This window comes from Lepidochelys kempii, chromosome 9 (genome assembly GCF_965140285.1).
Source record: "Lepidochelys kempii isolate rLepKem1 chromosome 9, rLepKem1.hap1, whole genome shotgun sequence".
In the NCBI taxonomy this organism is placed as follows: domain Eukaryota; kingdom Metazoa; phylum Chordata; order Testudines; family Cheloniidae; genus Lepidochelys; species Lepidochelys kempii.
The window spans coordinates 64,429,308-64,455,003 of NC_136388.1; the positions used below are offsets into that span (position 1 = coordinate 64,429,308).

Sequence of the window (25,696 nt, forward strand, 5' to 3'; positions counted from 1 at the left end):
CCTTTAGTGTTGCCGTAAGGGAGGTTCCCTTAGTCTCCCTTTGAGCTAGGTGCAGAGTAATACATTGCTATTGAACAGGCCACGGTCTGTGTAGCTAGTAGCTCTCAGATAATGCTCTCCCAGGGTGTAACCTATGGAAAGTAACATGGAGCTGAGCTGCATAATAACAGCGCCCTGTTATACCCAGAACAGCAGCTCTTGCACCTCCTGCAAACATGCATACAGACGTTACCAGATGAGCCCATGTAACCCTGCCTGTGTCTCTCTCTGGGTTACATTGCCAGGACGTGATGGTGACGCTACAGGATCGCCTTTCCCTGAGATACATCGAGCATTTTGCCCTGGTCCTGGAGTATTCCAGCCCAGAGCAGAGCCACAAGTTCCTCCTTCTCCAGGACAAGCAGCCCCTGGCCCACGTAAGCTTCTGAGCTGCATGGCTGGACACCTGCCACCAGGCTGAGCATTGTATTTGCAGCAGCAGGTCTGGCTCCATAAGGGCGGGGGGTGGGGAGGTTTCCACCTAGGAGGAAGGAGCTCAGGCCTAGGCTGAAGGTGTAAGATGGAATCAGTTTGGTGCCATCAGTCGCTGGAAAGGGTCCCAGAGGATCAGTTCTGCTTGGGGGAGTCACTGCTCTGGGGAGGCCCTGTTGGAGCTGCCCAGGGAGAGGAACAATTGGTGATTTATCTGTTATATACTCTCCCATGGCAATGTGGAGATTGTTTTTGCCCCCAAGACTGGGAGGGTTGGGAGGCCAGTGTTAACTAACATCCCCGGCAGAGGATTGGAGAGCTAGGCAGCTGCCTTCACACGTGGCCAGGAGATGAATCCAGGACTGCTGGTTATAACTGCCAGGCATGGTTCCTTACAGTGTTAGACCTAAACAAGTGATGTGCTTTAATTCTGCCCCGGAGGGATGAGCTTCTGCTGGGGCGAGAGGGGAATCCAGTCTGCAGGTCCATCCAGCCTGGGGTCCCCGGGCTTTTCCCCCCACCTCCCCAGTGGGTTTCACCCCTGTCCTGGGGGCTCACTGGCCCTGGGGTGAAGAGCATTCAGACTCGCAGTTGTACTTTCTGGTTAGCTGATGCAATGGAGACTCTTTTAGTGCCACGTGGAGCAAAGAAAGGTTTCCACTGGCAGCTCCTTAGCTATCATAGAATCATAGAATATCAGGGTTGGAAGGGACCCCAGAAGGTCATCTAGTCCAACCCCCTGCTCAAAGCAGGACCAATTCCCAGTTAAATCATCCCAGCCAGGGCTTTGTCAGGCTCCCACTGGCACTTCAGCAGGCACTGGAATCAGTAAGACAGGGGAAAGGGGCTGACTGAGTGGCCTGTGGGGCTGCCCAGTTGCATGGGAGACTCAGGCTTGATACTTGGACTGGGTGAGGTTGGGAAAGGTGTGAAAGGAAGCAGTGTCCTTAGCCCCATGATAGGGAGGGTATGCCTCACGTTGTTCTGCAGCGCCCTCTCTGGCCAACTGAGGGGCAGTTCTGATGGCTTGCAAGGAGAGCCCGACCCGTTTCTCCTTGGCAAAAGGCAGGGGCTTCAAGGACAGCTTTAGTAAGAGTAATAATAATTCGGGCTGCTGCACGAACACTGGCTTCGTGTAACCGGGAATCCTCAGTGTCCCTCTGGGACACCCCCACACGGGAGAGGATTAAGAGATGGCAAGCCACATTTCCAAAGGGCTTTCCATTTTAGCTCCAATTTTGCATGCACAAATCCTCGATTGTAGACCTCTAACTGCCTGGTTTGTGGGTGCAGTCAGGTAGCAGGAGGTCTGAATGTTAGTACCTGCATCTGCACCTGTCTGGTCTAATCGGATCTGATCTATGGTGTTGATATGACCTTGGTCTATAAGTGCCTGCAAAACTGGGCTTGTAATGCCTCTATAACTCTGCTAGAGCCCCATGGCTTCTTGCGGGAATGGCCCTGAATCCTGTCAGCTCCTCTCAGTGAGGCTGCCTGACCACCCTGGCAGAGATGGGCTGAGCTGTGAAGTTCCAATCCAGCTCTGAATTCCCCTAGAGTTTGGTGCATTGTGCCCCAGTGTATCAGTTTGGGCTGATCTCGATTTTCAGGGTGGGTAAAGCAGGCAGGGAACGGCAGGGAAAGGGGGCTGTGAAATGCATGGGTTGCAGAGCTGGATAAAGGACTGCTTCCCTCTCTGCTGCCTTACGACATGAACTCTTGCTTCCTGCCTCACCTGCTCTTGTTCGCCCCCTGGGACAGGTGGTGCAGAGGACACATTATCAGGGGATGCGATGCCTCTTTCGTGTGAGCTTCTTCCCCAAAGATCCGGTGGAGCTGCTACATCGAGACCCAGCAGCGTTTGAGTACCTGTACATCCAGGTGGGGGGAAGCACAGACAGAAGGTCAGACCCGTGGCCGATAGACATACAGCCTCATTGCTGTTCTCCGGCTCACTTCAGGCCCAGCATTACCCAACATGCTTTGCATTGCCCCGCCGGTGCCACTCAGAACTCCGGCAGTGTGAGCTTCCTGCTGGCAGCGCCTGTGAGCTTCTTGCCAGCTGTGTCCTGACAGTGACACTCAGAACACTGGCACTGTGAGCTTCCTGCCAGGAGTGCCCTGCCAGTGCCAGCAGTGCCCTGCCAGCAGTAAATCTGTTTCCGGGTGGCTTTAATGTTGTGTTCCTCCCCTGTGTTTGGTGGAGATGTCAGATACTATGAAGGCTGGCAGATCAGCTGAGGTGGCAGATGGTAGAAGGAGAAGCCAACCAGACCGTTGCTGTCTGCAGAGCAGCCGGCCTGTGCCTCGCAGTTCGGTGTGCTGCCTTCCCAAGGCAGAACTGTCTGGCAGCAGGACTGGGATGCTCAGGTGTTGTGTTTATGAAGCGGCCAAGGGGCAAGCCCCAGTTTGATTCTGAGCAGTCTCCTCTCTTATCCCAGAGCCGCAACGATGTGATCAGGGAGCGCTTTGGGATGGACCCCAAGCCAGAGACGCTGCTGGGTTTGGCTGCCCTCCACATCTACATCACCGTCTCTGCCACCCGGCCTGCACAGAAGGTGTCCCTCAAAACTGTGGAGTGAGTCCTACTCTCCTAATCCCCCCTTCCCAGCCCTGCCCCGATTCCCCAGCCACGTGTCATTACCTGGCCAGGGCTCCCCCCTTGTCACTGGGACTCTGCAGGTGAATGTTTCAGGGTGAGGAGATGTAGGGTGAAGCTGGAACGCAGGTCAGAATCAGCTGATGGGAAGAGTTTGGCAGCAGGCCCAGCACAACGCTGTTAATGGGACACACAGAACATTTGCAAAGAGATGCCTGAAACCATCAAGGGTCTGCTTTCATTACAAACGCCAGACCCAGCACAGGCTGGTGGGGAAGTTTGATGTGAACCTGGGGCCATTTCCTGATTTACAGCTTGGTGTCCAAAGCAGGCAGACCTGATGGGGCTGTATAATTCCAGCATACAATGGTAGCGATGCTTTGCATTTCCCTATCCTGGGCCATCTGAGGCTCCCAGATTATGTTTCAATCAATAATGAATTAACCTTCACAGTCCTGCCCTGCCCATCCTATGAGGTAGGTAGGTATTATCCCCTTTTCACATATGGAGAAATTGAGGCATACAAGGGTTAAGAGACCTGGACAAGGCCATAAAGTGAGTCAGTGTCAGAGCCAGAAGTAGACCAAACATCTCCTGAGTCCTGGTTCCCAGCTCTAATCACTAGAGAATCCTTTCTTGCTAGCTGAAACTGAGTTCTGAGTGTGGCTTTGAAATCAGGGTTGGTTCAACCCCCAAGGATACAGCACTCTTTGAAGGGAGACCAAAGAGACCGTTCTCTTAGCCCTAGCAGACCAAAACGGCCAAGGTTCAGCCTTCTCCACTGCTTGTGGTGCCTTGTAGATGCTTAGCAATGGCTTTGGCTCCCTCTGTTGGCAAGAGGGTGCTTCAGTGTCCCAGCACCTGTTTCCAGCTCCCGTCTGCCTCTCCACTCCCATCCTTTGCACCCTGCCAGTCAGCTCCCTGAGATCCTGCCAAATATGGCCAGAAGGATGGAGCTGCAGCACAACTGGCAATGCCTGCAGATTGCGTGGATGGGAGGAGAGCGTAAGCTGTGTGCTCAGCAGTTCGGAATCATCTTTGCCATGGTCCGGGGTCGATAGTCAACCTGCAAAATGTTCCCCTTCCTCCTGTGCGGTAGATTGCAGGGCAGAATGTGTGCCATCCCATATGAGCAGGGGAGGAATAATCCAGCCATCATCCTGGACATGCACTAGGCAGCCAATCCTTGGCAGACTGAGGTTTCTCATCTCAGCAGTAAGAACCCATTCCTCCTGAGCCCAAAACTCCAGCCCACCTGATGCAGCCTGAAGTGAAGCGTATGAGCTACCAAAGTCTGTGCTAACGTCACACCGGGAGAGGGGCCCTGATTGGGAGCCATGTGGGGCAGAGACCTTGTCTGTAAAGCACCTACAGATAAGAAATAATACACAATTGTAATAATGGTAGACGGGAAAGAACTCCTCCTGTCTCTCCAGTCACTTGGAATAAGGATAAGCTCTGGATTTGTTTGCCTCTCTGGAGTGAACTTGAGGTACTTACTGGTTTGGAAGCAAAAATGATGTAGTGAAGTGAGGGACCAACGCTTACTTGGTTATAAATGTGGCTGGGTCTTTATAAACCAGCAGTAGTGTTAGAAACTGGGGTCCAAATTCAGACCTGATGTCACTGGGTGAGACTCCATTGACTTCAGAATAGTTACACCCATTGACACCAGGGCTGAATTTGGCCCCATATTTGTATCTTGTAGTGAAACTCTGCCTTGCTTCCCATCCCCATCCCTTACACCAGAACTCCCCAGCGGTAGGATCTGCATCTGACCACTTCCTGCTAAGATAGCCAGAGGACTTAGAGGAAGCCCACTGCTGTCTCAGAGCTGCTCCCCACCCACACACACATGCCCTCAGGTTCTCGCCATGTGTCTTGTTCTCCTCCTTCCCCTCCATTCTCTGTCACCTTCTCCTCTCCCTTCTGAGCTCCTGCCGGTCTCTCTCTTCTCTTCTAAGTCATTTCTGCTTGCAGGAAGGAATGGGGGCTGGAGCCGTTTCTGCCTCCTTCACTTCTGCAGCTCATCAAAGAGAAGAGCCTTCGGAAATCTCTCTCTCAGCAGCTGAAGGCCCATCAGAACCAGCCGCCCAGTGGCACCAAGGTAAGCAGAAGCCAGCGTAGCCCCACCATGGGTTCTGGGTGGGGAGTGCTGCAGCTGGTATGTGCCAGCAGGAGCTTTTATGTTTTCACTTGCTATTAGTGTGCATGGCTAGCCAGGGATTTGTGTTATTGTACGCAATTGATGTTTAAGTCCATTACAGTGTGTTGTAAATCCCTGGGGGTGACAGCCCACTAGCCTGCTCTCTGTCATGAATCCATTTGCCAGGGTGATCTGGATTTCACAGTAGTAAATTGTGGTGGAGCACAGTCAGTTCAGATAAACTAAGAACCAACCTGAAACTTGGCCAAAAAGTCACCAGTTTAGTAAACTTGGCTTTAGGTTTATTTTCCGATTTTGTGCTTCAGGGCATCAAGAGTCAGATGTGTGGCGGGAGACGGGCCTGTCTGCCCATCCAGCCCCTGCCACTGCTGGAGTTCCTGTGAGGGAGGCCATTTCTCACGGGAGCTGCAGATCCCAGAGGGACACATCTTCCTCTAAGGGTTTACAGAAGTACCTGCATGTCTGAATGGACAGTCTCCTTCTCTGGGCCAATAAACTTTTAGACGTTTGCCTGCCCCGCTGCAAAATAAAATATCTGTTTCCAACAACAGCAGCTACTTGCCTTCAGTTGTTAAGGGAGCACAGCTGCCATCTCCACATCACCTGGGGATGTCTCCATGTCATGAATCATTTGAGGCACAATGGCAAATTCTAAACCGCCAAAAACTGTGCACCAAGCACTCCCCAAGCTTCTGAAGAGGACCTTCCTTGACTCCTCCTTCGGGATCCTCCTTAGCTTTTTCAGTCTCTTGAGTCTTTGCCTTGTTACACTGATGTATTTCCTCAGGTTTCAACAACCCAGGCAAAGCTCCAGTATCTGCGGATCTTGAATGAGCTTCCGACCTTTGCAGGAGTCCTCTTCAACACAGTGGGACTGGTATGGTAATTCCAGCACGATACAGAGTAGACCATCCTCATAATTTTGCGTGGGTCTTCATGGGTTCTGAGGGTGCCGCATAATTGGCAGCTGGCCTTTGGCATGCACACACACACACATGCACAAATGTGCACAAGTGTCCATGATCTCCAAATAAATGACAGGACATTTCCCAAGGTCTCTCAGATTCTAATGAACTCCCCCGGTATGAGATCACAATACTAGTCTGCCCATAAAACCTTCAGAGTCTCCACTGACTACAGGCCAGATCTTCAGCTGGGATGAATTGTTGAAGTCAGTGAATCAGTGCCAGTTTATACCAGATGAGTATACCAGACCTTTGTGTCTGTAGTTGTTTAATTAGATGATCTTCTACCCAATTAATTTTAAAGGGCCTCAGCCGTGCTCTTAAATTCCAGCTCCACTATAGAAATTCTGTTTGCAGCTGTAAAAGTTTAATGGCTGTCCTGTCGTTGGCCCGTGGACATCTCATCTTTCCCTCCCCCTCCATGAGTGTCTGTGAGGCCTGGAAGCATGTGAAGGGATCCTTGATCGAGGACTGAGTCCCGGGAGACGTTCCCTGTTCTGTCTTTGTGATGCATAGATCTTACAGCCTTGAAATTTCTGTGATTAGCAATCCCAGCCTGCCCACTGCTCTGCAGTGTCTCAGAAGCTGTTACACTGATATAATCTCCCTGGGCAGAGTACACTCCTTACTCTACTCGTCATCCCCATTAAAATCATCCTCATCAACACAGACTCATTTTGTCCACTGCAGGATGAAGGCCATGCAGCCAAACCATGAGCACATAGGACCTGCCATGAGCACATGGCCATGTGCTCATAGGACCTGGCTCATCTCCATGTCTAGTGGCCCTTGTGCCACCTTCCATCCATGGCTCTCCATTCTGTTGTAAGTTTCATCCATCTGCTATCGTTCCTTCCTGCCACACAGACTGTCCCCGCTTTCACAACATCCTCTTACCTTGCTTCCTTCCCCATTGGTTTGGTCTCCTGCAGCATGTTTTTTACTTGCTGCTTCATAATTATGTAAAAACTCCAAAAGTGCCTATCCCAACAGCTCCAAGCATTCCATAAAAAAAGATCCAGACTATATTAAGCACAGTGTGGTTGAGGGATTAGAGCAGGGGAGTGGGAGTCAGGTCTCCTGCATCCCATTCCTGGGTTCTGACACTGACTTGCTGCGTATCCTTGGGCAAGTTGCATCTCTCCGAGCCTCAGTTTCCTCAAATGTAAAATGAAGGTAGGGATACTGACCTAGCATGTCCAGGAGGGGCCCAGAGAGTTAATGCTCATAAAGCACTTTGACATGCTCAGATGAAAGGCTCAATGGAGGTGCAATATATGCATTAGGGCAATAATAATATAATCTTTATCTTTATTTTCCTGTGTGTGTTTGTCCAACCCGTAGCTTTCCCTTCACGTTCCAGTTTAGCACCCTGTGTCCTGGCTGGAAGGGCCATCTCAATACTGATTGCCATTGTTAATCAGAGATCAGCTTCTTATTTTCCTTTATTGTTCCATAAAATTCCTCCCCAACCCCTCTCGCCCTCCTCCCCTTCCACCGGCCTCCTCTTCCTCCTCCTCAGAGGTGATTTAAAACCAGCCGTCTTTGTAACATGCTTTTACTTTTCTGTAGCTCGACAACAGGCCTGAATATTTCATGCAGACAATCAATTCTGCTATTTATTTTTAAGTAGTCTTGGCAACCTGCATGCTGTTCCGAGGTGCCGTTCCCAACACTGCGGAAAAGGGATTAAACTGTTGGCAAGCTCCAGGTGTGTTCTCAGCATTGGCTGCCCCCCCCCCGCTCTGCACTAAGTGTCTCTGGTGCTGTGACCCCTCCCCCTAGCCCAGATCCAGGGTGGACTTCAGCCAGTCGAGTAAATAACGTCTTGACTACAGGCTTGGCTCTGTGTAAGGAACGGGGCTCAGCTGGGGTTGGGCAGGCAGCCTTTTCACGTTCAGACACATGGCATTTTTTAACACGTCTGTCTCTCTTTCAATTCGGCTGGGGTGGCCGCCCTCTCAGGACGAGAAACAGCCGGCCACCATGCTCCTGGTGGGCCCCCGCCATGGTATCAGCCATGTCATCGACCTGAAGACCAACCTCACCACGGTGTTGTCAGAGTTCAGCAAGGTCAGCAAGATCCAGCTGTTCAGGGAAAACCAGGGTGTGGCACGAGTGGAGACCAGCATCCTGGATGCCAAGGTAGGCACAAGTTCCTCCCATGGCAGGTGCAGAAAGAGTCGTGGTCTTCAGCTGGGAGACGGGCTAGCAGGGAGGTTCACGAGGAGGCTCAGAGGCTGTGGGTCAGGGTTCCTCTGAGGACTTGTCTTCAGATGGCATTTAGGGCACGAGTGCAGATGTGTTGGTTGGTCTCATCATTAATGTCTCCTGGACACTTGTCCACTGGAGAAGTGGGGTGGCCAAGTAGAGAGTGCATTGGACTGGGAGTCAGGAGACCTGGGTTCTAGTCCTGTCTCTGCCTTTGGCCTGCTGGGTGACCTTGGGCTAGTCACTGTTTCCCCTGCGTCTGTCTTGTCCACTTAGCGTGTAAGCTGCCTTGGGTAGGGAGTGGCTCGCTATGCGTTTGTACAGCGTCTGGAGCAATGGAGCTCTGGTCTTGGTCGGGGTTCCTAAGTGCTACTGTGATAGTGTATGCTTTGACCAGATGAGGGGTTGCAGGTTGGGACTGAGATACATTTAGTGAGCTGGGTGGAGATTCAGGATATGAGTAGCAGGGAATTCTGTCCTGCCACCAGATCAGGGACAGACAGGGATGACAAATGGATGCATCCTGGGTGGGTCATACCCCCTCTGGCAGGTACCTGAGGGGTCTGTCTCTTCCTTACACATCAGCAACACTGGAATAGCTTGGCATGTCAGTACAGCCCCATCGAATTGAACCGAAGAAGTGTCAGTCAGGACTGGAGAGCATTGACAGTGCTGTTTGAGGGCCCAGTGGGAGCAGCAGGGGTGCTGCAATCGAGACTGAGGCAAACTGGCAGGAGCTGGCACTGCTTTAGCCCACACTGAACCCCGGCTGTCAGCCCCTCTCCTCCGCAGGCAGCCATGCTCTTTAAGAAAGGCTGTAGGAAGGAACGGCTTTGAGAACATCACCTCCCAGGCCTACCGGCCTCTGTTGGCTTTGCCAGCTTCTCCAGCCTGGCAACTGCAAAGACAGGTGATCTCCACAGAATCCTAGGGGCTGGATGCAGAAGAGACCCATCTCTTTGCCAGTGCATGATGACTGTTTCCATTTACTAGGGGTGTGTCCCATCATGGTGCAGAGTCGCAAGTGCTGGGATCTTCATCCTCCCCTGGAAGACGCTTCTCCAGGAACTCACTGTCAGGAAGTGTTCTGGATACTCAGCCAAAGGTTCCCTTTCTTAATATCAGCCCATGACTGAGTCTCTCCTCCCTGCCCCCATGTACTGTTCAAAGCAGATGGTCTGTCTCCTTGGTGTGAAAACCCTGCTGAGATCTGTGGACTGTGAGCATGTCATCCCTCTTCAGTTGCCACTCAGCCAGGCTGCAGCTCTTTTAATCTCTCCCCATCCGTCTGCCACTGTCCCCGATCATTCCTCTAGCAGCCCTCTTATCTGCCTCTAAATTGTCACAATCCTTCTGGTAACAGGGAACCCAGAACTGAAGCAATATTCCAGCCCTACAGCCATAGAGAGAGTAGGATTGTTACCTCCCTGCTGTGGGATGAGAGACCTCTGTGTATGCAGCCCGAATCTGCATTGGCATTGCTTGCTGCTGAATTACATTGCAAGTTCACGTCTCACTTGCTGTCCACAGATACCTCTAAATTCCTGCCAATGTCTCCGTGAAAGGGAAGCAAGTGTATCTCTGGTTCACATCATTCCATCCCCACTAGATGCATTAGCTTGAGGTTTTTCAAACTGAATCTCATGCTGTTATTTTTTTGTCCTTGTTTCTAAACCTCCAGGTGTCTTCGTATGAATGCTCTCTCCACAGAGGTGTTCACAAATGCACTATTTGGAATCATCTCCCAAATCCGTCAATGTGCTGCTTATTCCCTCTTCTAGGTCAACATATTAAATATAGACCAAATGTAACACCAATCCCTGGGTCGCTCAGCTCAAAACTTGCCCCCTGGATACTCAATGCTTTGCTCTTTACCATAACCTCGTCTTTCTGGTCCTTCAGCCAGATTGCAGCTCACATACCCGTGTCCGTAATCCAAGTAGTCTGAATTAATTGAGGAGTGAGATTTTATAGGACACTGTATCAAATGTTTGCCTAAACTACAAGTAGTTCCCATCCTCTGCTTTCCTGTCCTCTACGAATTCTGTAACTGTATCACAAAAGCAATCAAGTGTATCTGGCCCGATGTGCTCTTTTTCTTTACAGACCTGTGCAGTTTATTGCGCGTGGTTCCACTGTAGTACCAGGTTGCTTATTTGTTCTATTCATTTACATATGAATAGCTTTACAGGCTCGTAATCTCTCGGATCACTCTCTTTTCCTTTCCGGAAATTCAATATGAGGTTTGCTTTTTGCCAGTCTTCTGATACTTCCTAGGTTTTCCCACAACTTTTCAAAATTCATTGTCGGTGAGATGGTTTGTGTGCTGATTCCTTTAAGGCCTGATCCAGTACTCATTTTCCTTTGTGGAGATGCTCCCATTGACTTCCGTGGACATTGGATACCCTAGCATTCATGTCATCCAGATTAGCCGATTGATATCAGGACAGATTTTCCAAGTGTTCCCTCATCTGGTCTTTATCGGTAATTGTTGTTTTAACAAGGACTCCTGGTTTCCATGTTTTTCCATCTTCTTTTCTTTATTTTTCTTCTTAAAGAAAACATCCAACCAAAGCAGTTCAGGTTTTCAGCTATTTTTGAGCCCTGCTTAATTTCATTCCCTCTCTCAGTTATGAATGAGTCTGTTTGAGAGGCAGTGAGCCAATGAATATCCCAAGCTACTTAATATCTCTGTGTCTCTGTTCCCATTCCCACCCTTTCTCTGCCTTGTCTAGTCAGCCTCTAAGCTCTTTGGGCCGGGACTGTCTCTTGCAATGCCTCTGAACACCACCTAGCACGATGGAGCTCTGATCTCAGTTAGGGAGGCTGGGCATTACCGAGTAATGCAAAAAATAAATAACAGAGTTTATTTTCCCCTTGATATTTATAAAAGCTCCTCTGAGCCCTTTGCCCCTTTCGCACTGAGTCACCAGTTTTATTGATGTGTTGATCCTTCCTCTGTGAACAGTAACTGAACTCTATGTGTCTTTCTGTGGTTTCCTCCCCACCTCTGGGTCAGGTTCTTCTAACCTCAGATCTCCCAGCAGCCCTTTTCTTGCATCTTGTATATGTAGAGCCAGTCTAGTCTGTGGAGCTGGAATTATGATGGGTTTGTTTGGGATTCCCCAACTGCCTTCTCTGCTGGTGGATTTTAATATCTCCTCCCACAGCCTTGGTAATTCTTGACAATCTGCCCTCCTGAAGTTAGACACCCTTGTGCTGCTGCCCTGGGTGATCGCATTGCTTACTCTGCTGAATTCAAGTAGTACATGGTGACTGGTTCCAAGCTTCCTTTTCATTCTCTCTGCTCCTGTTTCTTAGGAAGTAGCTGATCCATGATGACTTCCCCTTTCCTTGGAGTTTCTACTTTAGCATCCACCTATATAACCCAGGAGCTTCTTTGATGAAGCCTGTTTGGCTGTAGTTGTTGTTCAGCAGGTGTCTGAGCAGTTAAAATCCCCGGTAAATACAGCATTCTGTGGTTTGGAGTCCCCCACAGGTTGGTTCTTGCTCTTGTCCAGTCCTGGTAGTCTGTAGCAGATGCCACCTGTCATGCCACCTCCTTGATCTTCCATCCTCTGGATTCTTACCAAAATAATTCCACCACCACACTCTCCATTGTCTAGTTATGTCTCGCCACGGTTGCAAATACTGGTGAAGAGGTAGTGGTATATCCATATCCTCCTACCTCGTCTTTGTGGATTGCACCCCAGGCCATTCTACTTCTGAGCATCATCCCACTAGGTTTCTGTGATGCCTGCTATGTAAAAAAATACCTAATCTCCATCATGAATAACCCTTCTGGTTCTTCCTTGCATGCATGCCCCTTCCATTTTTGGGCAGATTAAGGCATTAATACATCAATAATAGAATGATAAACATCCTTTGAATGACTTTTTGTCTTTGACTAGTTATTAACGTTTGAAAGACAGTAATACACTGGCGTGAAGTGTGTTCCCAGCTGCCAGATGAATTCAAAGCAGCCTCGTTTTGTGTGTGTGCATTCAGTGCTCCTTAAAGATGCCAGATTAACAGCCCTGAAACCGAAGCCCTCTGTCTCTCCACAGACAAACACTGAACATTCAGTGATAGAGCGCGCAGTTCACCCCTGTCAGTGTGCTTCAACCCAGGCAGGGAACAGCTACCGTTGGGGTGAGAGAGTAGTTCTTTGTCTATGGCACATTCAGTCCTCAGCCGCTCAGCTGAGACTGGCCACAAGAATGACAAATACGATGGCAGTTTGTGATGTTGATTCATTCTGCTGTGAACCAGAATGAGACCCCCAAATAGCTCTCACCTGGTAACTCGCTGACCCCCCAAATTTAAACTGGCTACTTGGACAGGAAATGCTCTGTGTGGCATTGCCAGTCCTCTGAGCCAGACAGTCTCCTCAGCTTTAAATAACTTTATGAATAAGGTCCCAAGTCTTTCTCAACTACAGAAGCAGACCCATTCCTTGTTCCTACCATGTAGCGCACACACCTGCTGTGAAAACAGTACTCATGTAGAAATTCCACCCACCCAGTGAATTCATACACAAATTGTGACTTCTTGTGAAATTCAAGATGGCTGCCCAAAGCCACCGAAAATGCCCCCATCCGTTCCTCAGAGGAGGAAAGGGGAAAGATATCCCACTGGTACAGGCAAGCAGGGTCCACCTGTATCTTAAGGCTGGAATGTGCTAGGAGAGGCTGTTGCCACCTATCATAATTATATCCACATGCAGAGACAGGGATTCAAAGCCAGAGTGTCTGACCCAGAACGAGGTATATGGTAATTTTAGACAGAACTGCAATGGATGAGACAGGCTAAAAGGAAAGGGAGAAAGATCATTACCTTGAAGTGCTAATCTGCTTTCTGTAATTATTCTATTGTCCTGTAGCTTCCCCTGTTCTGACTAAACAGCGGGATGCAAATAAATCCATTTCCTCTGTGATTTTAAACCATTAGGGGACTGTGTTCTAAGAATGCCCTTTTCCCCTAGAGACCTGGAGTCGAATCCACATCACATTTCTAAACCCGCAGGCGCTTTGCAGAATAACAACAGCAGGGAAGGCATGTGAAAGATATTCATTTTAGGCATAGGCGGGTTGTGATGCTCTCTCCTCTAGGAATTCCCCTAATTAGCTACAGGCATCTACTAGCACTGGGTAAATACCTTAAAAAAATCGTCTCTGGACAGTCACTTGAATAAACAACTGAATCTGCTTTGTTTATGTCCATGGCCCTTTTGCGATTACTTTCGGCAGATATTTGAGCAACTGAGGTGACTGTGGAAACAGCAACTTTTAAAGTGACCATTAAAGGGTCCGTGTAGAAAGGCCATGTATAATTCTGAAACATCAATCTCAGGTGCCCTACAAACCTGATCCTAAGGGTTAAAGTTCATCCAATCAGGAAACAGGCACATATCATGTGATTTATGTGACCAACCAAAACTAACCAATGCTTCTCAGACTTCTAATAACAACTGCTCATGCACAACTACAAACCAAGGGTTAGTTGCAGAAATATGTCAGTGAATAATTTCAGATTACAGTTACGCTTGAGAATATCAGAAACCACTCACAGATCGTTCATGAGCAGAAGTAGCAGCTATGTTGTCTAATAAATTATTCACTATGAAATAATTGCTTTGCTCTCAAGCTTCTCTGATATCCCAGGCTCTCTTTCCGAGTTAAAGACAGCACAGTCTAGCTAGGTGTGTTAAGGTTTTACAAATCAAAATGTGTCCATGGTTTATTTTTGTAAACGTTAGTGAAAGCTGGGGATGTGGGGGGAGTGGTTGGCTTAGATGTCAAACTTCGCATGCAGGTTCTGCAATCCACACGTTGCAGCAGTGTGCCCTGCACGGGAACCTGAAATTCAACTGACAAGTGGAGAGAACAAAAAGTAAACCAGCGTGCAGCAGCAGGCACCATTGCAATCATGCCTGTTACTGTAGGTGTTTGCTGATGTTCCTGCAATGTTGGTGATGTTCCCCCTAGTACTGCAAACACCACAGGGGAAAGTAAATAGCATGGTGGTGTGATAAAGGTCAGGATTTTGCAAGTGCCCAAGCAAATAAGGGGCCAGATTCTCAAGTGTACACAGTGCCTAAGCCAGTGCCCGTTGAAGTCAACAGAGATGACATCCTGGCCCTACTGTAGCCAGTGGCAAAACTCTTACTGTCTTCATTGGGGCCAGGGTTTCCCCTCCATTGACTTCAGTGAGCATTGGATCAGACCCTAAGGATGCAACACACAACTTGCATGGCCACTGTGAATGACCCCTGCTCTGGACCATCCTCAGCTGGGAGGTATGGCCATAGTGGCTCTCAAACAACCTCATCTGCCAGCCAACAGTATAGGGTGCATGGCTGTGGAAAAGGGGGGGTGACTGGAGCATCATAGAATGTCAGGGTTGGAAGGGACCTCATGAGGTCATCTAGTCCAACCCGCGGCTCAAAGCAGGACCAATCTCCAACTAAATCATCCCAGCCACATTTGTTAAGCTTGACCTTAAAAACCTCTAAGGAAGGAGATTCCACCACCTCCCTAGGTAACTCATCCCAGTGCTTCACCACCCTCCTAGTGAAAAAGTTTTTCCTAATATCCAACTAAACTTCCCCCACTGCAACTTGAGACCATTACTCCTTGTTCTGTCGTCAGCTACCACTGAGAACAGCCTAGCTCCATCCTCTTTGGAACCCCGCTTTGGGTAGTTGAAATCAGCTATCAAATCCCCCCTCATTCTTCTCTTCTGCAGACTAAATGATCCCAGTTCCCTCAGCCTCTCCTTATAAGTCATGTGCCCCAGCCCCCTAATCATTTTTTTGCCCTCTGCTGGACTCTCTCCAGTTTGTCCACATCCCTTGTGTAGTTGGGGGACCAAAACTGGACACAATGCTCCAGGTGAGAGAGAGCTCAATTGGGGGGAGGGATAACTCAGTGGTTTGAGCATTGGCCTGCTAAACCTAGGGTTGTGAGTTCAATCCTTGAGGGGGCCATTTAGGGATCTGGGGCAAAAAGTGGGGATTGGTCCTGCTTCAAGCAGGGGGTTGGACTAGATGACCTTCTGAGGTCGCTTCCAAACCTAACCTTTAAAAAAAAAAAAAGAAAGAAAAAGGTGTGGCCTCACCAGTGCCGAATAGAGGAGAATAATCACTTCCCTCGCTCTGCTGGCAATGCTCCTACTTATACAGCACAAAATGCCGTTAGCCTTCTTGGCAACAAGGGCACACTGTTGACTCATATCCATCTTCTCCTCCACTGTAACCCCTAGGCCCTTTTCTGCAGAACTGCTGCCTAGCCACTCGGTCCCTAGTCTGTAGCAGTGCATGGGATTCTTCCATGCTACGTGGAGGACTCTGCACTTGCCCTTGTTGAACCTCATCAGATTTCTTTTGGCCCAATCCCCTAATTTGTCTAGGTCCCTTTGTATCCTATCCCTACCCTCCAGCGTACCTACCTCTCCTCCCAGTTTAGTGTCATCTGCAAACTTGCTGAGGGTGCAACCCACACCATTCTCCAGATCATTAATGAAGATATCCCTGGGTCCCAGCAATCCCCAGATGCCAGAATGGCCTGTTGGAGTCGTGGGCACACCAGTGTGCAGGTGGCCCCGGATCAGCACGATAAAAAAGTGGCCTAAATCCACTTTCACCAGCCACCTTTCTCAGCAGCACTGAGTGCTGCTTCCTCATCTGCCACTCAGGGGCTGGGCCATGACTTTTAAAGTGACAGTGTCCCGTTAAAGGCAGCTCAGAGGCTGTTTAGCACAGTTCCCTGGTGGTTGTTTTTTTCTTTATTTTTGCTGAGGAATACAAGATCTCTTCTACATACAAGTGTCAAGAGGGGACACAATGTCATCAAAGTCCAGACAGAGATGAGACTAGTGCCATCTCATTGCAGCATTTAAAAATCCATATGACAGTCCCAGCGGGATTTATTCCAGGCCCAATTTCCAATGCAAAGGATGTAGCGAGGCTGGTTAGTTTAATCCCAAGGAACTCTGAGCCTAGGCTTTCCATGGAAGGGTGGTAGTTGCCCTAAAAATAAGAGCATCAAGCAGACAGACAGCTGATTAGATCCAAGGCTTGTTCTTTGAGTTCAGATCTGACATTCGTTTCCTTTCTCACTGCACTCATGATGTGATTAATCCATCCCTTTCTATTGAAGCAATCATTGCACTGGGTTTTGACTCATTACAGCTGTATTTATTTTTGTGACACAGCCACCTTGTAGTTAGTTGCTTTTTATTATTATTATTGATATTCGTGGAGACATCCTCCTGTGCTCCTCTAAAAATTACATTGGTCCTGGAACTAGGGGTGTTGGGGGGGCAGTAGCTTGAAGTAGTAATAAACCCAAATACGTGCTTCTGCCTTCAGCACCCCCGCTATGAAAATTGTTCCACTGGTGTCAGATTTGTGCACGCAGCCAGGATGCCCCCTGGGACCTGGCTAACCTCACAATGGCATCTGTGGATTCAAAGGGTCCATCTTTTCCCAGTGGAAATTGCCACCTGGACTGCATGTCATACCCAGCTTAGGCGCACGTCTGAGTGAGACGCTAAGATGAGGTGCAGAAGTGGCATGGGAGCTGGTGATTAGCCAAGCACAGTTCAATCAAAAGCATCAGGGTAATCGATTTCATGTCTCCCAGCAGGGCCTGCTGCCAGCCAGCACTTAGCACAGATCAGGACTTTACAAAGGAAAACAACAAAAAAATTAATTCAGAAAGATCTCTGGCTGCTATTGTGCCTGGAATCTGGCTATTGATTTCAGTGTCTTGCAGGGGCCTTTGGGCTGCTTCCAGTGTGTAATGGAAATAAAAGGCCTTTCTACAAGTACAATCTGTAGCTTTCTAATCCTTGCATTGACTGGGCTGACACTTCCCCTCCTGCTCCCCCAGGGCCCCCTCCCTCATATAAGTGACAAAGCAGGTGAATAACTGCAGTGCACATTGAGGAACCTTCCCTGGTGGGTAGAATAATGCTGGGCCAGATCCTGGAGAAAAGTCAATAGAATGATGCTGGATTGGCAGCCGCTGAAGATTCGCCAATCCTCATTGCTACATGGAGGAGCCAGGCCTTCCTGCGGTGTAGTGCAAGATCTGGGCCTTCCCCATTGTCATGGTGCTGCTCACCGTGGTCACTCAGAGCTTCGCGGTGGCAGCAGGGATGGAACTCAGACCCTGCTTCTCCCAAAGCAAGGCTTCAAAACAGCTGCCGTAAAGGAAACTCTCCACGAGCAGTATCACACCTATGACATACAGTGAAGCAGTTCTGATTCTAGCCATTGGTGCACGTACACCCATGCCCCTGCATGACAGGACTAGCATCGATCTTTAAAACATTTTGGGGCAGAGGTGGACTGAGTTTATTCACAAACATTGCCATCAACATCTGTTTTATAGGAGCTACTGGTACAATTATAAAGACTGGGAGGGAGGCAATCGGATATCAAACAGACCTTCCTGTTATGCAATGTACAGGCCTTTCTAATGGTGATGGGGGGGGGGAGGGTATATGTGTATAAGTAACAGGATCTGCTATTCTAAACTGCATGAATCCATTCGTTTTATTTGCACTGAACCATGCTGAAACCCTTCCTTCTGGAGAGAGTGAGAGGAAGATTGAGACTTTTTTCTTAGGCTTCTAGTTGGGAGGAGCAGATGGAAATGCTGCTAACCAGACTCTTGCTAGTTAATTAAAACAAGGCACCCAACAATATGTGGTGTCAGAAGTAGACACACTCCTCTGCCATCTAGAACACCGTGGATATTGCTGGCTTTCCTGCACTCAAAATGAACTGGAATTGGGCAGCAATTCAGAAACAGGATAAAGGTCCAAACAGCTTGTGGAACTGATATTTTCTGGACCATATGAAGCCAATCTGAATAAGAAACAAATGCAGCTATCCAAGACTGTGGACAGGGGCAAAAGCAGAGGCACTTTCAGCATGCGGTCCGCTCCATCGGTGCAGAAGATTGGAAAGCACTGAGAACTTGCTTTGATAAATATAAAGCATATGCTATGCCGAAAACAAACCCAGTTTTTGATTGTTCAAAACTCCACAGCAAAGTGCAAGGAGTCAGAGAAACATTTGACTAGTCTGTAAGAAAATGTAAGATTACAGTGATATCACAGAGATGATATCACTCTATGAGACTGTGAGAGACTGTATCGTTGTTGGTGTAAAGAAGAGAGGAACTTCCCTGTGGAGGAGCCATGCTTTCCCTAGAAAAAGCTATGGAGATAGCTAGAGCTAATGAGCTAACAGGAGCCCAGCTAAAATCAGCAGCCACTGGAATCAAGGTGGAGAACGATACTCAAAGTTATATACCCATCAGGGTACTAACCCAAAGGCTCTGAAATTGGACAGAAGCTGCCAGAAATTAAGCAGATGACCAAATTTGGTCTGCAAAAGGGGTTGCTGATCAAACTGGAATAAACAGAATGACTTTACAAAGGCCTTCAGATTGTATACAAACAAAGCTGGGAATTTTCCTGATCAACAAATGACAGAGAAATAATGTTCCTGATCACAATGAGCTTTGAGTTGATAGAGTCAGAGCTAATAATGCTTAAGGAGAAAAAAAGTCAGGCACCAGTGAAGAACTGACAGTCTCGTTAGGCCCAGATGCTCAGATTATTAGCTACGAACTTGACACTAGAAGTCAAATAAACCAGAGAATGTAAATTATGTATATTCAGACCTCAGGTTCTATTGCAGCACATGAATGGGCATCTCTCTGGCTATGAGTGGACAGTGTAAAGTACACTGAAACAGATACAAAAATAACATACTTAAGCTTGAAGTTCATATTGTGGTTATGCCTATTCATGGATTTAAAGCCAGAAGGGACCATCTTGATCATCTAACCAGACCTCCGACATAAGGCAGGCAGAGAATTTCTCCCAGTGATTCTCCCATCAAGCCCTATCACTTCTGATTGAGCTACAGCATAACCTTTAGCAAGACATCTAATCTTGATTTAAAGACATGGAGTGATGAAGAATGCACCACATCCCTAGGGAAGCTGTTCTAAAAAGCTGTCCCATATTTCCTGTGTGAATTTGTCTAATATTAATGTCCTGATGGTGCTGGTTGAAAAATAGGAAAATGTTAATGGACATTTTCTTTAAAATTTTTGTTCTCTTTTTTTTTTCATTAAAATTTGAAATTTCAACATAAAAATTAATTGAAAAATCAAAATGTGGAAAAATTCAGCCAATTCTGTTTCCAGCCGCTCTGGATTTTATTGTGCTTTTATCTGTGAGTGTAAAGAGCTCTCAAGCATCAGATATCCTTGCCTCAATAGTGTACTTGTAAGTTGGGGTCTGGATGGATGTTGACATCTTGACTGGACTAAGCTGGTGCAATGTGTAAATCCAGCTGAGACAAAGTTTGAAATTTTCAAAGGAATAGGATTGGTCCTTTAAATGTGTCCTCGTTTCTCTTGACCCAACATTCATCCAAAAGGTGCCACTGCACGGCAGAAAGCAGATGAATAATTCAGTAACAACATCCACAGAAAGAAACTGTAATGAGAGTGATCCAGTAAGCTGACATTCAAAAACCATAACATTCAAAAACCAGTTGGAGAACACTTCAATCTCTCTGGTCACTCGATTACAGACCTAAAAGTGGCAATTCTTCAACAAAAAAACTTCAAAAACAGACTCCAACGAGAGACTGCTGAATTGGAATTAATTTGCAAACTGGACACCATTACATTAGGCTTGAATAAAGACTGGGAGTGGATGGGTCATTACACAAAGTAAAACTATTTCCCCATGTTTATTTCCACACCCTCCCCCCCCCCCACTGTTTCTCACACGTTCTTGTCAACTGCTGGAAATGGCCCACCTTGATTATCACTACAAAAGGTTTTTTTTCTCTCCTGCCAGTAATAGCTCACTTTACCTGATCACGCTCGTTACAGTGTGTATGGTAACACCCATTGTTTCATGATCTCTGTGTATATAAAATCTCCCCACTGTATTTTTCACTGCATGCATCCAGTGAAGTGAGCTGTAGCTCGAGAAAGCTTATGCTCAAATACATTTGTTAGTCTCTAAGGTGCCACAAGTCCTCCTTTTTTTTATGCGGATACAGACTAACACGGCTGCTACTCTGAAACATCCACAGAGAGCATCATCCAGGGAAGGGTAGATCTGTTGGTGATATGTGGTCAAGAGATTCCAGCCGTGATACAGTAATGATCCCAGTGAAAGAATGGGCACCCAGAACATGCCAGTTAGTGATCAGAAAATGGCAGATATGAAACAAGTCATCATGAAAGGTCAACATGTGAAATGTAAAAATGAAATGGTCAGGCATTAGAAGGAAATAACCTCGCATAGGAGCCAGGGAGATGAGCACTCAATCTTGCAGTAGTGTTTAAGGGTGAGAGAGGATTTCATGTGCATGGAGACAAGATACACCAGTATGAAGACACATGGAGCTTGTGCCATGGAGAACAGAAAACAAATGCCCATGACATACTGTGACATTCTATACCTTGGGGGAGCATACTGTAACCCCCATATTCTTCATTTTCATATAATCGGGATCTTACCTATAAAGCATGCCTTATCAGGGGAAAGGTTATGATCTGCTGAAAGTTATTTCTCTATCCATAGATGTGTATCATTAATGCATATGAAGTTATGAGAATTGTGTTGTATGGTGGTCACTAAAACATGCTGTAAATTGGGGAATCAGCCAGATATTAGTTCCCCAGAGGCAACAGCAAGGAAAGTAACCAACGCCTGGGCGAGGTGTCAAACAACCCATCAACAGCCATTGTCCAGCAAGGGAACAATGCAATGACTCACCTGCATGAGGCCCCACCAGGGGAATTGCTCAACCTTGCTTGGAGGGACTCAGCGATGCACACAGGCGTGCGTGGACTTGTGTTCTACAAGCACATGGACTGAGGGTATAAAACAGGCCGAGTGGACACATCCTGGGCCCTTCTCCTGCCCCCACCTATGCTGCAAGCAACCAAGACACTGAGAAGAAGACAGGACTCCAACACAGAAGATTGGCCCAGGTTTAAGGAACAAATCTGTATATTAAGGACTGCAATATCCAGTGGGGTGAGAAAAACTGCTTAATCTAGATGTTGCGCAGTCTAATAGGGTTGAGAGTTTAGACTGCGTGCTTTTATTTTATTTCCTTTTGGTAACCACTCTGACTTGTTATGCTTTGACTTATAATCACTTAATATCTATCTTTATAGTTAATAAATCTGTTTGTTTATTCTACCTGAAGCAGTGCGTTTGGTTTGAAGCATGTCAGAGGCTTCCCTTGGGATAACAAGCCAGGTACATATCAATTTCTTTTTTAAATTGACAAACTCATAGAAGCTTGCAGCGTCCAGTGGACACAACCTGGCACTGCAAGATGGAGGTTCCTAGGGTTGTGTCTGGGACCGGAGATATTGGCTAGTGTCATTTGCTTGCAAGTAGCTGGGAGCAGCTTACATGCCAGAGTCTGTGCGTGAACAGCCCCGGAGTGGGGGTTCTCACAGCAGAGCAGGGTAAGGCTGGCTCCCAGAGTCAAGGATTGGAGTGACCTAGCAGATCATCGGTCTGGATAACACCAGAAGGGAATGTCACACAACATGATGCATATTAGAAACTGACCAAATTGTCTCAAGACATCCCATATGCCTCAATTAAGCATCTAAGCCTATTCAGCAAAGCACTTACACACGTACTTCCATTCCATTGACTTCAATGAGACTTAAGCACATGCTTAAAATTAAGCATGTACTTAAGTGTTTTGCTGATTGGAGAAAGATTTAAGCAAGTGCTTGAAGCTTTGCTGAACTGAAACCTAAAAGAGCATGCCTATATAAAAGGATCAGTAATACCACATGAGCTGCCATGAGGACTACAGCAGACCACTGGCACTGATTTGTTTATGTGGAACAACACAGGCTGTATAAGTGTTGTTGATTATTACAATAGTAGTTAGGATACCGGAAGCCCTGCAATAATCCGGAAGAGTTGATTTTCCAGACATAGAATACCTGGGGGGGGAAATAACAGTCTTTGACAATACCCCTCACTGTTCCTTACAGGTCTTTGCCAAACAGTGAGATTCTAAACCCATCGTGGTAAATCCATGTTATCCACAAAGAGAAAACAATCAAAGCCATAAAACACAGCTCAGTTCCTTTATTATTATTACTCAGCAGCTCAACTGAAAGCTGTTCAAAGCTAGTAAATTCCCCAGCAACATTGATTGTAAATTGAACAACTGACTATTCAGAGTGGAAATTTTTCCCATTTATTCCCAAATCTGATTTAACAAAGTCTCTTTTTAACAACCCATTTTCCTTGCATGCTTGGAATATATAATATAACCAAGTATCTTTTTAACAACTCATTCTCCTTGCATGCTTGGAACATATGGACCTAGATTGATAGGATTTTAAAGTATCTTGGTTTACCCCCTCCTTTGTCTCTCATTCATAATACCTTCTCTTTTCTTTTACCAGCCCAGTTAGGGGGTAAGCAACTGGATCAAGTGTGATGTGGTACAACTAACAATGTCATTTAATTTTCACTAATAAAACCTTCACACTTGACCAATTGTATAACAAAACTAGCACCCGTCATTTGCCTAAATGTCATTATCGTTTAATCAGGCAATGTGTTTTGCCGAATAACAAAGCAGTAATGCTAAGCTAGTAATGCTAATTGGAATTAAGACTTCTTGCTTGCAGAATAATAATGCTATAGTCAGCTGGGATGCGCATCTTACTAATTACCAAACAAAAACTGAGTAGCTGTGCTCACTTGGAGACATGGCAAGGGACACTCAGCATTGGTAATCCTCATACGTTCAGCCCTTTGGCTTTCAGATATCTGCAGAAAGTGCCAAGTTGCATTGATTGCAGAGTCACTCAGAACCCAGTCCTGTTTCGTTCCTGATAGAATATACAGATCGGGCTTCTCTGACAATGATTTGCATTGGAGAGAGCGTGGACAATCTGGCTGTCTGATTCATATGGTGGAATTGTCCAAAAATCAAAATATTGTGATTTTAGTAGAAAAAATTCTTGAGGCTAGGTTCTCACTGCATCCGCTCCACTTGCCGCAAAGGAGTGAGGAGGCATCAGGGAGCTGGTTACCCAGCCCTGGCATCTCTTAGAGCTCTGCCACTCCCGCTGTGCAAGGGTGGGCAGGCAGCTGGTACAGAAGCTGGCTCCATCAGATTTTTGCCAGTAGGGAGTTCTCTTCCACAAGGGGACTACTCCAGTAGCCATTTATGACCATTGCTTGGCTGGCTGGTTCTTGCTCACGTGGTCAGGGTCTAACTGATCGCCATAAGTGAGGGTCAGGAAGGAATTTCCCCTCAGGTCAGATTGGCAGTGCCCATGGGGGTTTGTCACCTTCCTCTGCAGCATGTGGGGTGCCAATCACATGCCAGGATTATCTAGGTATATCTCACTTCATTGTTTCCCTGCCATTGCAGGGGCCTTGGGCACTGGTGTACCTTGGTCCTTCCAATTTTCTGCCTGTGGCACATAAAAGTCATGTCTCCTGTGGACTGTAATACTGTGATCTAATTTCGGCTGTTGGATTTAGTGTGCAGGTGGTGGTGGTGGCCTGTGAGTTACAGGAGGTCAGATTGGATGATCTGGGGGTCCCTTCTGCCTTTAAACTCTGTGACACTCCGACCAGAATCTGCCCTTTGCACCACCAGCACACAACCCAGAATCTGGCCTTTGAATTGAATTTTATCCCCTCCCTTAGCACCATCAGATGCTGACAGTTGCTTCTGCAGCCTCGGTCAGGTCTTATCACTTCATTTCTTGTTGTTAGCTCTCAGATTACTCTTGCTGCAGACTGGAAAAACCAAGTGCTCCCTCCTTCGACAGACAACTTCAAACACCTGGGAAGTCTTCAGCATGGAGAAAAGGGATTAGCCTCCAGCAGAAATCTGGCAGAGGGGCATTGCTTGCCATGTACATTGGCCAAACTGTACAGTCTCTACGTAAAAGAATAAATGGACACAAATCAGACGTCAAGAATTATAATGTTCAAAAACCAGTCGGAGAACACTTCAGTCTCTTTGGTCACTTGATTACAGACCTAAAAGTTGCAATTCTTCAACAAAAAAACTTCAAAAACAGACTCCAACGAGAGACTGCTGAATTGGAATTAATTTGCAAACTGGATACAATTAACTTAGGTTTGAATAAAGACTGGGAGTGGATGTGTCATCACACAAAATAAAACTATTTCCCCATGTTTATTTCTCCCACCCCCACCCCACCCCCCACTGTTCCTCACACGTTCTTGTCAACTGCTGGAAATGGCCCACCTTGATTATCACTACAAAAGGTTCCCCCCTTCTCCCCCCCCCCCCCGCTGGTAATAGCTCACTTTACCTGATCACTCTCGTTACAGAGTGTATGGTAATACCCATTGTTTCATGTTCTTTGTGTATATAAATCTCCCCACTGTATTTTCCACTGAATGCATCCGATGAAGTGAGCTGTAGCTCATGAAAGCTTATGCTCAAATTCGTTTGTTAATCTTTAAGGTGCCACAAGTCCTCCTGTTCTTTTTACAGTGATGTGTGGCTCTCATTTGCACTGGCCTCAGTTTGTTTACATTTAACCCCCTTGAACCACTCCCTTCTAGAGAATTTGACTTCTATGGACTGGGCACTCATAGGCTTTCAGACTGGGGGTCTGCCCTGAGTCCAGCCATCAAAGGCCAGCCACACTGCAGCTGCACCTGTGCAAACCCCTAATACATACAGGCACACGCTATCGCATCAGCAGAGCAGCTTGAACTGCGCCAGTGCAAATAGCCATTCTGCCTGTCTACCCCAAGGGTTTAAACTGGTTCAGCTTTGCCGTGCCTGGCCACTGATGGCAGGAACTGGGGCAAATCCCCAGTGTATCCAAAGCCTTATCTTTGCAGGTGGAAATAAAGTCCACTCTTAACAACGGCCTCTACCTAGTGTGGCTAAAACAGGATGATGGTGGTGCAGGGGGTGGGATGGTGATTGCGACAATTTTACCATATCAGAGTTGCAGGGGCTATATTCTATACAGAGAATAGCTGAGATTGTGTCTGAGCTTTCCCTTAAAGCAGGGATTAAAATCCTTTCATAGCATGAGAATCAATGTTTCTCCTAAACAAAATGACACCGCTTGCTCCTAAGGCACAGATTTAATTTTCCAGATCGTTAGCAGTAAATCTCTGCCACAGGTGAGGAGTTAATAATTCACCCTTCCTGAAGTTTCATTGCTGGAAGCTCACATT

The 25,696-nt window shown here is 47.2% G+C and overlaps 1 protein-coding gene across 6 annotated transcripts in view; it reads left to right on the top strand.

The window, feature by feature from the left end:
- Positions 1 to 25,696, top strand: part of FRMPD3 (FERM and PDZ domain containing 3) — a 142,665-nt gene that overhangs the window by 106,447 nt on the left and 10,522 nt on the right. For 5 of the 6 annotated variants that reach the window (XM_073360770.2, XM_073360763.2, XM_073360765.2 and 2 more), the window contains 6 exons: positions 285 to 416; positions 2,233 to 2,352; positions 2,913 to 3,049; positions 5,051 to 5,177; positions 6,025 to 6,114; positions 8,168 to 8,347. In XM_073360770.2, coding sequence (XP_073216871.1) covers positions 285 to 416; positions 2,233 to 2,352; positions 2,913 to 3,049; positions 5,051 to 5,177; positions 6,025 to 6,114; positions 8,168 to 8,347 — 786 coding nt within the window. The remainder of the gene's footprint in view (positions 1 to 284; positions 417 to 2,232; positions 2,353 to 2,912; positions 3,050 to 5,050; positions 5,178 to 6,024; positions 6,115 to 8,167; positions 8,348 to 25,696) is intronic. The other variant, XM_073360768.2, reaches the window with a different exon arrangement.